Source organism: Rhopilema esculentum, chromosome 20 (assembly GCF_057945365.1).
Source record: "Rhopilema esculentum isolate cy_ngs chromosome 20, ASM5794536v1, whole genome shotgun sequence".
NCBI lineage: Eukaryota > Metazoa > Cnidaria > Scyphozoa > Rhizostomeae > Rhizostomatidae > Rhopilema > Rhopilema esculentum.
This window is the reverse complement of record NC_142834.1, coordinates 11246728-11261621: the sequence shown is the minus strand read 5'-3', so window position 1 is coordinate 11261621 and position 14894 is coordinate 11246728. Positions and strand designations below refer to the sequence as shown.

Below are 14894 nucleotides of genomic sequence, written 5' to 3'. Positions count from 1 at the left end.
GGTTTCAAACATTGACTAATGAAACTGCCAATGATTATCAAGCTTTGATCGAGGCCCTGAAAGACAGGTTTGGAGCCCAAAATTTGGACTTCATTTTAAGACAGGAACTTTATGCCCGTAAGCAAGGACCAAACGAGCCTTTAGCAGTCTACACGGAAGATATGATAAGAAAGTGCCAACGTCTTTCTCTTTCGGACATGGAGATGATGAACTTATTTATCAATGGTCTAAAAAACGAAATTAAAAGTCATGTTATTTTGAACCAGCCTAAAACGTTCGCAGAAGCTGATAATTTAGCCAGGCTCCGATCAGCAGTTTCCTCCACTTCCGTACCTGAAAACCTTCTTCCGAGTTTAAGTAACACCCTGCAGGAGCAACGAATAAAAGAACTTGAAGGCCAAGTTAATTTGCTGATGACATATGCCTCTAAAAAACAGGAACAAAAACCAGTCCATGCTATCGACACTGCGTTTCCCTCCAGTTTGCCTCTTCAAAATGGTCTTCATGGCTTTTCGAATGCCTTTAACAGCGTTCCTTACGGCCAAAACGAATTGCAAAACATGAATGTTGCTGCCCTCGATAATCGTTTCCAACAGCCAGTTCACAAAAATCCTCAAATTTCCAGGCATTCATTCCAAAACGGTGCAAGGGGTCGCAATCTTCGTACCACTGATGGTCAGCCCATATGCAATTCTTGTCAAAGAGTCGGGCATGTTTCTCGTTATTGCAATCTGAGGCAACAAAATCCTGCCCCTAGTCACAGAATAGAAATGACCAGAAGGGTCACTCCTGGCCAATCGATTCAGCGCGAGTTTTTTCGCGCATGCGTAACCAAAACGAGGATAGTATGTCAAACAATAAGCACGAACAAAGCACATCGATGAAAAACAACACAATAATGCGAGATGGGACTAGGAAAACAAATTCAACGATCTGAAAAAGAATTAAACTAGTATCTTGCCCTGTTTATATTGCTTCATAACCGAAAAATACTGCTATCAATGGTGGTCTCGCATCTCACAACTGTAGTAGGCCTGTAGTATTGATTATTAGCTAACAGGGAATTTAAATATCGTTTCCAAACTCACGATCCATAACGAACTAAGCGCCTCTGTGTTTTTATACACTCTCCTTTTGCTTCATGAAGGTATGAAGTGCAGCCCCAGTGATATTCAAGGGAGCTTGTTTTGAAATTTGCTTCAACACGCCTTCGATTGCGAAACATCCTAGACTACTAGCCTCCTTTCATGACGGTTGAAAACGAGAACTGTATGTACAGACAGCGCGGCGCCAGAAAAAATCGAGTGAACTCGCAACAAAGGATGCCGACACGAGTGACCCTTCTGGTCATTTCTATTCTGTGCCCTAGTCAAAACCAGCGTCAATTCAACTTTTGGCAGCGCCAATCTAATTTTGAAAACGACCGATTTGATCAATCTCGTTATCAGCAAACACGATATGGTTCGCCTCGTTTTCAGCAAAGTCAACAATCCTTTCAGCAAAATTTAAACGGGAACGGGTCTTCACGCCTGGGGAACTGAAGACCCAAACAGTTAAAAATGAACAACCTCCCCTAATGGACGATGAATTAGGTAAATGGGGACAGCAAAGAATGAGCAGCCAAAACTTTCTTTCTACTAAAACGGAACGGTGCAAGGAACCTGGTGTTTCAAAACCAACTCCAGAGCCGGAAAATGACCATAAGAATTCAGTCGTCGTTGAGATCCCTTGTATGCAGTCAGCCATGTCAGCTCCTTTGTCTTCCCCTACTAACGTGCTAATATGGGGTACTGTTGCTAAGCAGCCTGTTAAAATTTTAGTAGACACGGGCGCAGCGGTCTCTGTAGTTAGTGAAAGCTTTTACGAAAGTGTTTTGCGCGCAAGTCACAGCCTGCTGCACAAAGGAACAATTGACAGTGTTAAAACTGCTAATGGACACGTAGTTTTTGTTCGTGGTTTCGTTTCTTTCCCTGTTTTTATTGGGAAAAAGGAGTATCAATGTGATGCATTTGTCGTTCCTGGTTTGTCTTATAATGTTGTGTTAGGACGAGATTTTCTTCATCAATTTGGCGCTGTTATTGACGTAAAAGGTTGTTTTGTTACATTTGAAGAAATTAACACTGTGTATTTTGCCGTTGGTGATGTTCCACCTTTTGTATCAGAGGTCAAGGTTTCTGAAACTCATGTTATTGATGCTCAGAGCGAGGTTATTATTCCAGTTTCTCTGGCGACATTTTCTTCTCAACCAGTAATTGGTCTTCTTGAAACTACGTCACAACTTTCAGACAGGTACCATCTGCTTGGTGCTTCATCTTTGTCACGTTCTTCAGAGGATGGCTTTGTCTCCTTTCGTCTTTTGAATCCATCCGACGAGCCAGTTTTGCTTCATAAGGGTACTGTGGTTGGCCAGTTTGAGGCAATGCACCCAGACGACGTTGTTGTATCACTTGAGTCAAAGCCGTTCATTGCACCTATCGATGCGATCAAATGCCAAGAAAAAAAAGATCTTTTGTCCTCTTTTGACTGTTTGCCAAGTCCAGCTTTGACTTTTTCAGAAAACACTCAGCTCAACGGTTTACTTGAAGCCTATGGAGAAATATTTGCATCATCCTCCCTTGATCTAGGCCACACTTCCATAATTCAGCATGAAATAGACACTGGTAATTCCAAGCCTATTAAGCAAGCACCATACAGGGTTTCACAAAACCAGCGAGACGAAATTGAAAGTCACATTTCTAAAATGCTGGAACAGAACATAATCAGTGTTTCTTCTAGCCCATGGAGTTCACCTGTAGTCTTGGTTAAGAAGAAGGATGGTACAACCCGTTTTTGTATAGACTACCGTAAACTGAATGCAGTAACACGTAAAGACAGCTTTCCTTTGCCCAGGATAGACGATGCCCTGGATTCTCTAGCTGGCTCTAATTATTTCACTACTCTAGACTTGCAATCTGGTTATCACCAGGTAGCCATGCACCCTTCATCTAAGGAGAAAACGGCGTTCATAAGTCATGCAGGACTTTATGAGTTTTGGATTAACAAATGCTCCTCCAAACTTTCAGCGTCTAATGTCAAGACTTCTTCATGGTTTCGAGTGGAAGATCTGTTTGATCTACATCGATGATATTATCGTTTTTTCAAAGACATTCGAGGAACATCTGTCTCGCCTCAGTCTTGTTTTTGATCGCCTTCGTGAAGCCAGTCTCAAACTGAAACCAACAAAATGCTTCTTTGCTAGAAGTTCAGTGAACTTTCTTGGATTTGTTGTATCTTCTTCTGGTGTTTCGCCTGATCCAGAGAAGCTTGAAAGTGTCCAATCATTTCCCACGCCTACTTCTGTCAAAGATATCCGAAGTTTCTTAGGCCTTTGCAATTATTATCGTCGTTTTGTAGAGGGTTTTGCCAAGATAGCCTCGCCGTTGAATCATCTCACAAGAAAAAGCGTTGTTTTCGAATGGAACTCTGATTGTGAAGCTGCTTTTCAGATCCTAAAGTCTCGTCTATGCTCACCACCCATCTTGGCCTATCCAGATTTCAGCCAACCTTTCCATCTCTATACTGATGCGAGCCAGTCCGCTTTAGGGTACATCTTAGGACAGGTGGTTGACGGAAAAGAACATGTTATCGCTTATGGTGGTAGAGAGCTTAGCCTACAAGAAACCCGGTATAGCACAACAGAGAGGGAAGCTTTAGCTGTCATTGACGGAATTAAACAATACCAGCCGTACCTCTTTGGTCGTAAATTCTTTGTCCATACTGACCACGGTAGTGTGTCTTGGTTAATGAAGGTTAAAGATCCAACCGGTCGTCTCGCTCGCTGGGCGTTGCAGCTTCAACAATATGACTTTGATATTCTTCATAGACCGGGCTCTTCAAATGGCAATGCTGATGCGCTCTCTCGTCGGCCATATACTTCATCACAAGCACCTGTATCTGAGTCAACATCTCCTTCAGTTGTTGTGATTGATAATGTCATTTCCTCAGTTCAACGTCTTCATACCTTGCAGAGACAGGATGCAGATTTGTCTGTAATTATTCAGTACCTGGAAGAATCACAATTACCGTTGGATAATTCTAAAGCTCGGTCTCTTCTGTTATCTATCGATTCTTACTATTTGGATGAAAATGGTATACTTTCCCACCTTTGGTCTCCAGGAAAACGTCGAGTAACCTCAATTTGCTCTCAAGTCGTAATTCCAGCATCGCTACGCTATGATGTTCTTGTTTCATGTCACGACGACCCAACTGCCGGTCATTTTGGTGTATTAAAAACGTATGAGAAGATCAGAGCACGATATTACTGGCATGGCATGTTTAAGGACATTGAACATTGATGCAACACCTGTGTAGATTGTGCTATGAAGAAAATGCCACGCAATAAGCACAAGGCGCCTTTACTTCCAATCCCAGTTGATGGTGCATTTGATCGGGTAGCCATGGATATTCTTGGTCCATTTCCAGTCACAAATTCTGGGAACAGATACATCATTGTGTTTTCGGATTACTATACACGTTGGCCTGAGGCCTTCGCTCTTCCATCCACCGAGGCAACACGAATTGCATGGTTACTCGTCAATGAAATATTAGCACGACATGGATCTCCACGTACGCTTTTATCAGATCGTGGCGCAAATTTTCTAGCAGCCGTCGTGAAGGAAGTAAGCAATCTCTTGAACACTGAGCGGTTGCATACAACATCTTACCACCCTCAAACTGATGGTCTCGTCAAGCGATTTAACGGCACCTTAGCTGAAAGTTTATCCATGTACGTAAGTACCAATCAAAAGGACTGGGACGAGCCTTTGCCGCTGATTCTGTTCGCCTACCGTGTGTCACCGAACGCAACTACTCACGAGTCACCTTTTTATCTTTTGTATGGTCGAGAGCCGCGATTACCACTCGATACATCTTTATTGATACCTGCGTCAAATTTGTCGTCTTCCGTTGAAGAACTTCGTTCCCGTGTTGTAGAGAATCTTGAACATGCTCAGCGAATCATTAAGTCAAATACCCAGTTAGCGCAGCAACGTATGAAATTTCAATATGACAAAACCAGTCGTCCAGTCCGGTATGAAATTGGTTCCAAAGTCTGGGTATACACTCCCAAAGTTCGAAAAGGGTATTCGAAAAAGCTGACGCATAATTTTCATGGTCCATATCGCATCGTCGCAAAGCTGTCTCCAGTGCATTTTAAGCTTCGCCATCTCGATAATCGCCCAGTCTCGGTGCCTGTGCATGCAAATCGACTGAAACCGTATTATGATCCAGCTGACAGGCCTATTTGTCCGCCAGATGCCGATCCTGAACCGCCAGATCTCACTGACGCCGACCTTCCTTCCGAGAGTTTTGCGGACAAAAACCGTGAGTCGCAACCGGTTCGAGCGGACTCTATCACCGATGTGCCGATTACTCGCCCAGAGGATGTCCACACCCCTGATGAAATCATTGGTATTTAATATATTTTTTTTTCGCTCAAGCCGGGAGGCTTGTCCTCGAGGAGGGGGAGTTATGTAAATAGACAGTTCATTTAAACAATCGCTTTTATGCTGTTGCTGTTGTTTTGTTCGATTATTGATTTTGCTGCATGTCACGTGATGGCTACATACCAGCATTGCATCAGACATCAGATCACACGTTGTACTTTGTGCCGGGTTCATGTACATTGCATCAGATATTTTTCTATCGCTTCCCTGATTGGCCAGGAACATTAAATACATTTCTGTTAACCATATTTAGTAAAGACATATTATTTTCCTAATTTTAACCTTTGCCCCTAGATATTCATATATATATCGTGTAGCGTAGTTTTTAGAGAGACTCGCCGAAAGCTGTAGATTAATAAAGTTGCTGTCGAAATCATTTGCTGTTCTAGACGAGACGTGTCTTCATTCGAGTTCTTCTGCTCAAGGTCGTAAGTTAATTCTTCTTATTATTTAGAACTCACGCGTTTATGTTAGATCAAAGTAGTGATTTAACACCACGCCCCTATTCAATAGGAAACGCCTATTAACAAAAATTCTTTTTTGTAGATGAACTTTTTTGCAGTAAAAAGCAAATTCTAAATCCATGTCTATCTTTTGCAAAATAAACCCATACTTAGAGACGTGCTTCAGGGTGCTTACTTTTCAAACAAATCTATGTTAAATTGTAGTAAGCCTCTACAGCTGAAGTAAAAGTTCAAATTGGTGATAACTAAATTTGACAATAAAAGGGGGTAAGGGTGGCATTTGAAGTTGCATATCATATATTTGTGGTAGTTGAAATAGTCTAATTAAACTATTCAAGATTTTGGTCCAATCTAGATCAATCTAGACACTCTATTAAAATACCTGACCAATCTAGATACTCTATTAAAATAATTTTAATAAACAACAGAGTTTAAAGTCTGTAGGGGCAAGTTCACAAATTCTGCAGAACAATTATTCTGCAGCTGACAAAGAAAGGTACAATTGAATAATGTGTCGCGTTATCAATGAAAACAACTTCATTAGCCAAACCATTAGACGAGTAAACAATTCAGGTAGAAAAATACACTTTCATACTAGCAGTTCAGCATTCAGTTCATCGGTATTCAACATAGCAATCAGTCGCCCTGCTCTCAGAAATAGCAGGACCAAAGGTTTTCAAAACAATACCTTTTGACCTAATGTAAGTGAACCCTCAACCAATCAAATCACTACTGCTTACGAAATGTAATGATGATCATTTCGACGAGGTCCTGCTCCCGAGATTGAGCAGGACTGCTCTTTGTTCTAGACTATTGTGAAGCAGGACAAAAGTTACAAAAGCCCATTGTGAAGCAGGACCAAACATAGGGTATCATAGTTATGAGCAGGACCAAAATACAGGGTTGCCGTAGAAAAGAACAGGACCTTGAGATTAGCACGGGATGCCTGTATCAGCTGGCGGAACTGGGGACTGTTTATCAAATAGAATTTGAAACTTCCTTTCTGCAAAGAAGAAATTGTTTATTGTTTACAGTAAACCTTATCTTTGGAAATTCTTGGTCCTGCTCAGCAGGACCAGCAGGACCTTTGGCTTCGCCACTGGTTATAAGAAATGGTAAGCTTAATTTTTCGAAAGTTAAGAAACAACCCTACCCAAATTGAAAGAAGCTAAGAAACTTTTAAAATTTGCAGTTTTGATTTGACACTTAAAACACTGAATATCACTGTATATTACAACACTACACTTGACATGCAGTTTGCATTCATTCTCAGTAAATTGCACACTCAATACGTTTCAATTTAAAAAATTGTTCGACTTCAACTTGACATTGATGAATTTCAATGAGCTTTACTGTTTACAGATCTAAACAGAGTCATTCTAGGAAAACCGCCAGTAGGGCATTTCTTCTATTAAATTTAATCAGTTTCCTAAGTTTTTTGAGATGATTTATGCATAAGTTTGTTTTCTTAAATTGTTTTGAGTGAGAATGATCAATAAGGAAGGAATGAATGATTTAGCTGAGTCATCGGGATGATGAGTGACAAAATGCCGCTGTTAATAAATAATGCAGAATACTTGAGAGTCCAGATCTCGTTTGATATGAAAAAACTGCCATGATAATAATATAGGTATGTGAGGCGTAGAGAAAATGAAAACCTAAACTGTAAGAAATAGTTTGCTGGGCTTAGAAAGGAAGAAGGCATCACCTGAATGAATAAATATAACTTTCCCCAAAAGTGCCCGATATGAGAGAAATATGCTATAAGTACTGTTGCTTTCACGTTCTTCATCTCCAGTAACCAAAACCTGTGTCATCTTATCTTTGCCCTGCTCTAAAGAAGAAGAAGAAAAGCAAAACCGTCCGTTTGTGCAAACGAAAACATAGCTTTATGCTTGTTTAGCCCAAACTGGTGTCATCTTTGTCGACAAAACCACAATAATAGAAAAACAAACATCCTCGTAATCATTTAATGAAATTCACTCAAAATCTATGTTCAATTAACACAAACCACCAAGAGTGCAGCGTGGCTGCAAACAGTGTTTTCTTGCTTATAAGAAATATTTTAACAAATCTCCCAGAGTAACTTTTGAAGACTTGGTCGACTGTTCAGGAAATGCTTGCTCCATTTCTCACAATCCTATGCATTTTGCTGTGTCTCATCATCTGTGAGATAGAAACGGGCAGCTATTATCACAAGACGCTTGGCAATGAAGAGGAAGATAAAAACGGAGGCTTGTTTATGAAGAAGTTCTTTGAATGCAATAGAATTGACAAGTGCACTCATGTTGTTAAAGTGAAAAACAGCAAAGGATTTACGCTTGTCACTGGCAAAGATGAAATGAACGAAGAATCAGAATATGATGTCATTTATGAAAAGATGACTATCGCAAATCAAGGTGAGGCATTTTCAATCCTTTTTTAACGATCACAGTGAGTCAATAATGCTCAAACGCAGAAAGATAGAACAAATAATTCTTTTAACGAGTAACTCAAGCCTATTCTATTCATGATATTAATGTGATTTGATCAATCAATTGTCCACCTGAACTAGTGATAACACTCACGCGAGCCTTGCTGGAAATGGGCTTTTGCATTTTGCTGCAGGCTTCTTTCATTTGCTGACTTGATATTAATTCATAAACACAAGCAAACTCAAGGTCGAGTTACGTTGTAGGGCACAATTGTCCTTTGAGTCTCCGCAAGCAAGAAGCTTGCCACGACCAACTAGTGGCTGCCATTTTTGAAAACATTTAATTTATTTATGAGTCTAAAGAAGCCGGATGCTGTAATTCATTTTTTGCATATTAATGCTTTTATCTAGGTAATTTTAAATTCATTTAAACTCGTACAAAATTCCTCGTACCCAGAAATTTTAGTTAGGATAGAATGTTAAATTGATGAGATCAAAATAATATTCTTAAAACTCCTTGTTATCCTTAAAACTTTAAACTCCATTGCTCCTTGTTAACTAAGACCTAAAGATTGCTAAAATTGTTTGGAAAACTTTTAGTTAGGATAGAATGTTAGATTGATGAGATCAAAATAATATTCTTAAAACTCCTTTTTATCCTTAAAACTTTAAACTCCATTGCTCCTTGTTAACTAAGACCTAAAGATTGCTAAAATTGTTTGGAAAACCCCGCAATTGGCGTTGTTTTTTCTATTTTCCATTTGTTTCCCAACTGCTGCTACTTCCACCCTTCCCCCCAGAACAATGTTAATAGTCTACAAAAAATATCATACAAGCAACAAGAAAATTCACTCCATATTCTTTTTCTAAACTCTATAGAAAAAGTTACAATGTTGCTATTATAAGGACATTGGGGATGACTAAATTGACCTTTGAAAACTGACGTTAATGTTCCAAGACTTTTGGCAAAGATTGAACTTATCGCATCGCCATACCTTAAGGATTTTTTTTCAATCACAAAAGTTTCTTAATGCTGAAAGTACTGTTGTTACCAACGATATCACAATTGCGATTGAAACTCCAGAATATGTTTCTTGTTGTATTTTTTATTGAAACTTGTTGCTAACGAGTCTCTCAATCTTTCATAAATAATGAACTCGATGCCTACCAGCTACGTTTTTAATCCTATTTGCATGAAGTCTGTTGTTCAACTTAGCTAGCTCTATTGCTTTTATAGAAACATAGCAGGTCTGCCATACTCCTTTCAATTTGATACCGGTAATAAAGGTTTTAATAGAACACTGTTTTCACGAAGCTCAACCTGACGATTACACAAAGAAAGCGTTGCTTATAAGTAGGCTTTCAGTTGCTTAGGAAGTTGTCAGAAGCTTCCATAGTTATAAGTTGAAGCACTTAATAAATTCAAATCACATCCAATCAATGCAAATCGAATAAAGTCAAACTAAGATTTGATGTTTTCACTACGAGTATTGTTAACCTAGATAACTCTAAACGTTTCTTCTGCCAGTTATCAAGTTTAACTTTAATTAAAACGAAATTTGTCTCGGACGTTGCCCCAGTCACAAACGAATGGAGAGGAAGGAAGTTCTGGGGGATCGCGAGCTATAACATCTCAAATGCGAAATTTCACATCAAATCCACACAACCCCCTCTAGATGCACTTTTTCCATAAGTAAATCATAGCAAGTATGATCTACTGGGGCTAGTTATTTTGTGCCAAAAGTTTCAGTGCTTTCTGTAGCATACCTGAGCTAATTCACAAATCTTCACTTTACTGGCCGCTTCAGTTAACCTCTAGTTAACCCAAAAAATGTTTCTTAATAACAGAAAGATAATAACAGCTTTTATTTCTTCCCAAAAATTCTTTAATTTATGTTTCTCTTCGCTTAGGCTGGAGTGCATGGAGTGAAGGAAGGTGCAGCAAAAAATGTGGAGGGGGACTTCAAAACCGAACGCGTCATTGCCTCAATGAATTTGGCTTTTGCCCTGGTGCAACTAGCAAAACAGAGACATGTAACGTGATTGGTTGTCCAGGTAAACCTGTTTAACCATTGGCCTAGAGAGTCTCTGTTCTTCATAACGAGGTCGATGTCATTCCTTCTTAACTGTCCAAGCATCAGAGAGTCCAGCCAAGTAATCATCCTTTCTTTGGGAAATACAAAAAAGTATATATTCTGTTTTCAAGGTTTCAATAATACAGAAAGAGTAAAAGGGGCTAAAATTATTTAAAAGTAATTCCAACACTACAAATTGGCAACATTTTGGAATTAATTAGGTTGCTGTGCCGCAAAGCAGCATGTCCCCAGACCCCTCAAGTCCCCAATTCCCCTTGACCTTACCACATTACTTCTGACCCCCCCCCTCCCCCGTGTTCTTATCTTGACACGTTTAAGTTTTAGATTGAATTTCATATAGAGAAACACTTTTAACAAAAAGTGAGGCTCTATTTTCCAAATAAATATGAACAAGGTGAAAACATGACTATTAGAAACGAAGCGAAAAATAGGAAGAGAAAAAGCAAAGAGTTTTTGCGAATTCAGCAAATGTTAAGAAAGCAAAGCAGATTTAATCAGCTAGTCAACCGTGCTAGCCAAAATTTCAGGCATAAATGTTATTTAGTGATCTTAGAATCAATCTTCGTTATATAGTTATAGAAAATTTGAATTGGGGAAAAGACAGCATTAAGAACACTCGAGCCTCAAACTATCCATCAAGTCTTTATAAATTAGTTTGCTTTTGTAAAGAAAAAATAGTTAGAAATATTAACATACATGAAACTAAGGAAGAGACTACATCTTATCAAAATAAGACAACAGTAGAAGGCTATATGGAAAGAAACGTATCCTATCTCTATCTTAGCTCATTTTGCACTTCTTCATCTTTATCTTTTAGCTGCTTTCTCTATTTTCTAGGTTTTTCAAATTGCACCAACAGCAATACAGGCTCAAGTCCCAGTGACGTGAAATCATTTTCTTTAGTCAAACAAAATGTGAAGTGCAACCGATTTTTCTTCTTGAAGCGTTTTCAGCTTCAGCAAGATGGATCTAACATAAAATATGATTTTTCTTGCTGCAAATTGCAAAACTTGGTTTGCAACGAAACGAGCAGAACAACACCTTGGAATGACGACGGAGTTGGAAATTCCGTCTTTCTGGACAGACATCAAGTCGACTGCGGCGAATCAAGCTTTCTACAAGATTTCATTCTACAGCGCAATGCCACTATCAGCAACATGAGGTATGCTTACACGTGCTGTGATGTGACGGATCCAAATTGGAAAACCTCGGTGCAGTGTCAGGAAAAGGAGACTGCATTTACAAGTGATGGAGATGGGAATGTTTTTAACCTTGCATCGCATAACGTTATGTGCGACGATGGCTACGCACTTTCCAAAGTTTATCTACAACGAAATCCAGCACCACATGGTCAATGGAAATACGTATACAAATGCTGCAAATTTGAACCCTAACTTTCCATTTCAAGCATCATAAGAAGTTTCTTTTCAGGGCCTTTCAGCATCGATAAAGCTCCGTCACGGATAATGCTTTTTCATATCATTGACATTTATGTGATGTCGTACTTACATTTGGGCCTACAATCTTGTTTGGCTGGCCCATCAACAAGATTGCCAAGCAAAAACTTGTGATTGCTAATAAAGATGTTTTTTGTAACCGGGGACCACAAGAAGGCCATACCAAAAAAATGGATCAAAGGCACAGTAAAGCTTTAAATGTTATTTCAAAATTAAGTTCTGCACAACTCCACTGCTTTTTAAAATAAAGGAAGAGAAATGGTGTTTTTCCCCTTTTTATGTACAATTTTTAGAGTCTTGACTGTAGTATTATGCATGAAATTCTTAGTCTATATCAAATTGGACGAAATAGTAGTGGCATAAACAGATGAAAAAGTAGACTCAGTACCTATATAGCTGCATGATTTTCAAAAGGTATCATAAATTGTTAAATGATGAGCTTTTGGGAACATTTACTGTTAAAATCTACTATGAAATTACATAAGTATGTATATATGTACGTTTACTGAAAAAACTCTGCGGCTGCATTTTGGTAACTTTGGCGGTATGATGATTGATTAAGAATTCCTGAATTCTTTGCCCATGTTAACTTATGAAATATTTATTGCTTACATCATGAGGCGAAAGAGGGCGCTTTGACGGTGATAAACAAAGGGTGGTGATAAATGAGATCGACTAAACCATAGACGTAGGAACCAGAGGTTACAAGAGGTATAGTGTCACTAGAGTCCCCATATGTGTCCCACCCCTCCTTCCGCCCTATTTATACAGCGCTTCCTACTTCTGTGGACTAAGCAAGCCTAGTTATCGGATCATGAAGATCGGGAACAGTTTGGTACTCGTGATTGGTTGCTTCATGTTGACGCAAGATGTCGAAACAAACAAAGTTTACACCCATGTTTATTTCAACAAGATGGTGCCTCATTACTCCAGTACAACTCAATATCTATTTGCATATGAACAGCACTAGCAGATGTAACTACAAGCTGATTAAAAATTTATGAATTGGAAATCTTAATAATAAATACAGAATATATTGATCAAAGTACCGCATTTAGGTGGTACAAAACTTGTAAATAGCTTTGAAAAAAGCAAACATTTAGTAAACTAAAGCTTTTCGTCTGACACTCTTCAGAGTTTAAAACGTCAGAACATAGATCGAAAACTCTACGCTAAGAAATATATATACCCAGTTGTGGATCGAAATAGGCCAATCAGAAACACGAGCACATGACTGTAAAGGTTGACCAATCAGTGCCGCTTGCCTATTACCGCATTTAGGTTTTTATCTCTTATATGTCAAGGGACCAGTCACGTCAAGCTAAGGAAAAAAATTTTGATTGAAGGGAACTTGTCGATTCAGGACTTCCCCAAATGCCTCCTCTCAATGTGGCATACCTAAGTATTTTGCTATGGTACATCATTTGCAAAACAGATACTAGTCGATTCTACTTCAAAACTCTTGTAAATGAAGAGAGTGAAAACGTCGGATTGTTTATGGAGAAGAAGTTCTTTGAATGCAACAGAATTGACAAGTGCACTCATGTTGTTAAGGTGAAAAACAGCAAAGGATTTACGCTTGTCACTGGCAAAGATGAAATGAACGAAGAATCAGAATATGATGTCATTTATGAAAAGATGACTATCGCAAATCAAGGTGAGGCTTTTTCAACCACTTTTCCTTCTTGATTATATGCAAGATCTTTTAATATATGTTTGCCAGTTTAAGTAGAAGACTTCTTGGTTGAAAAAGAATGACCAAACCTTTCAAAATTCACGGAACTATGCGTCATTGTATAAGCCATTTGTTTCTGGAATAAACGTGACATCCTGGGACATACATTCATTCACTAGTCAAATAAAAAAAGTCACTTTGATAAACCGTATCCTTTTTTATACAAAGATTCTCTAATCTTTCTTTCTTTACGCTTAGGTTGGAGTGCATGGAGTATTGCTATGTGTAGCAAGAATTGTGTAGGAGGACTCATGACGCAAACGCGTCATTGCCTCAATAAATTTGGCTTTTGCCCTGGTGCAAGCAACAAAACAGAGACATGTAACGTGATTGACTGTCCAGGTAAACCTGTTTAAACAATAGTGTAGTGAGTCCCTGCTCTTCATAACAAGGTCAATATTGCAAAAGAGTGAGATTTTTTTGTCAAAATGTGTAGACGCAAATAGCTCATACCAGAAGTAGAAGTAGAGTTCAGAAAGATATTTATTCTTGCTAGGAGCAGCAAGATAAGAGCTCTCATCTTTTATCTTGTCTTTCCCTTATGTTACTGCTCCGAGGATTGTAAGCAGTGAAGAGAGCACTTTGATTAAAATTGTACCCGGCTGCTCACATACCAGTATGAAATTATCACCATTTGAAGATGCTCATGCAGTTTGTACAGCGTTAAGCCTGTCATCCACCAGTTAAAACAAATCTCTAAAAATACCTACAAATAATTTCTTTTCTTCATTCATTTGAATAAATTTTTGAAAGATCACGTCTTAGCGCAACATTTATGTCTGTTGTTATCACAAACTATGGTTCTGTTTTTGTTCGTCTCTCTCCTTTAACTACACAACGGTTTTACCGATATCTGCGTAAGAAATATTTTTCTCTCTATCTTGACTTTGTCTATTTTATGTTTTTAGGAGGGTTTTCGAGTTGCACCAACAATAACACTGACTCAATTCCCAGTGACGTCAACCAAAATCTTTTCAGAATTTAGTCAACCAAAATCTGAATTGCAACCGATTTGCCTTCTTGAAGCGTTTTCAGCTTCAGCAAGATGTATCTCACATAAAATATGAATTTTCTTGCTGCAAAATGCAAAACTTGGTTTGCAACGAAATGAACAGAACAACACCTTGGAATGACGACGGAGTTGGAAATTCCGTCTTTCTGGATAGACACAATCTCTACTGCGGCGAATCAAGCTTTCTACAAGATTTCATTCTACAGCGAAATGCCACTGTCAGCAAAATGAGGT

The 14894-nt window shown here is 38.8% G+C and overlaps 2 protein-coding genes across 2 annotated transcripts; both read left to right on the top strand.

Moving 5' to 3' along the window:
* The first annotated feature begins 5830 nt into the window (after positions 1–5830).
* On the top strand, positions 5831–12406 carry LOC148957864 (uncharacterized). The gene is made up of 4 exons (XM_089114296.1): positions 5831–5911; positions 8029–8346; positions 10272–10415; positions 11294–12406. Exons 2-4 carry the CDS (start codon positions 8064–8066, stop codon positions 11848–11850), a joined length of 984 nt encoding a protein of 327 aa, XP_088970422.1. The 5' UTR covers positions 5831–5911; positions 8029–8063; the 3' UTR covers positions 11851–12406.
* A 144-nt stretch (positions 12407–12550) lies between these two features.
* LOC148957863 (uncharacterized) lies at positions 12551–14695 on the top strand. The gene is made up of 4 exons (XM_089114297.1): positions 12551–12971; positions 13195–13570; positions 13847–13990; positions 14557–14695. Exons 2-4 carry the CDS (start codon positions 13288–13290, stop codon positions 14631–14633), a joined length of 504 nt encoding a protein of 167 aa, XP_088970423.1. The 5' UTR covers positions 12551–12971; positions 13195–13287; the 3' UTR covers positions 14634–14695.
* Positions 14696–14894: the final 199 nt, after the last annotated feature.

Coding starts and splice junctions, on each gene's coding strand:
- LOC148957864 (XM_089114296.1), top strand. CDS start 8,064: ATGCTTGCTCCATTTCTCACAATCCTATGCATTTTGCTGTGTCTCATC. Junction 8,347..10,271: donor GATGACTATCGCAAATCAAG/GTGAGGCATTTT, acceptor CTCTTCGCTTAG/GCTGGAGTGCATGGAGTGAA. Junction 10,416..11,293: donor TAACGTGATTGGTTGTCCAG/GTAAACCTGTTT, acceptor TCTATTTTCTAG/GTTTTTCAAATTGCACCAAC.
- LOC148957863 (XM_089114297.1), top strand. CDS start 13,288: ATGCCTCCTCTCAATGTGGCATACCTAAGTATTTTGCTATGGTACATC. Junction 13,571..13,846: donor GATGACTATCGCAAATCAAG/GTGAGGCTTTTT, acceptor CTTTACGCTTAG/GTTGGAGTGCATGGAGTATT. Junction 13,991..14,556: donor TAACGTGATTGACTGTCCAG/GTAAACCTGTTT, acceptor TTATGTTTTTAG/GAGGGTTTTCGAGTTGCACC.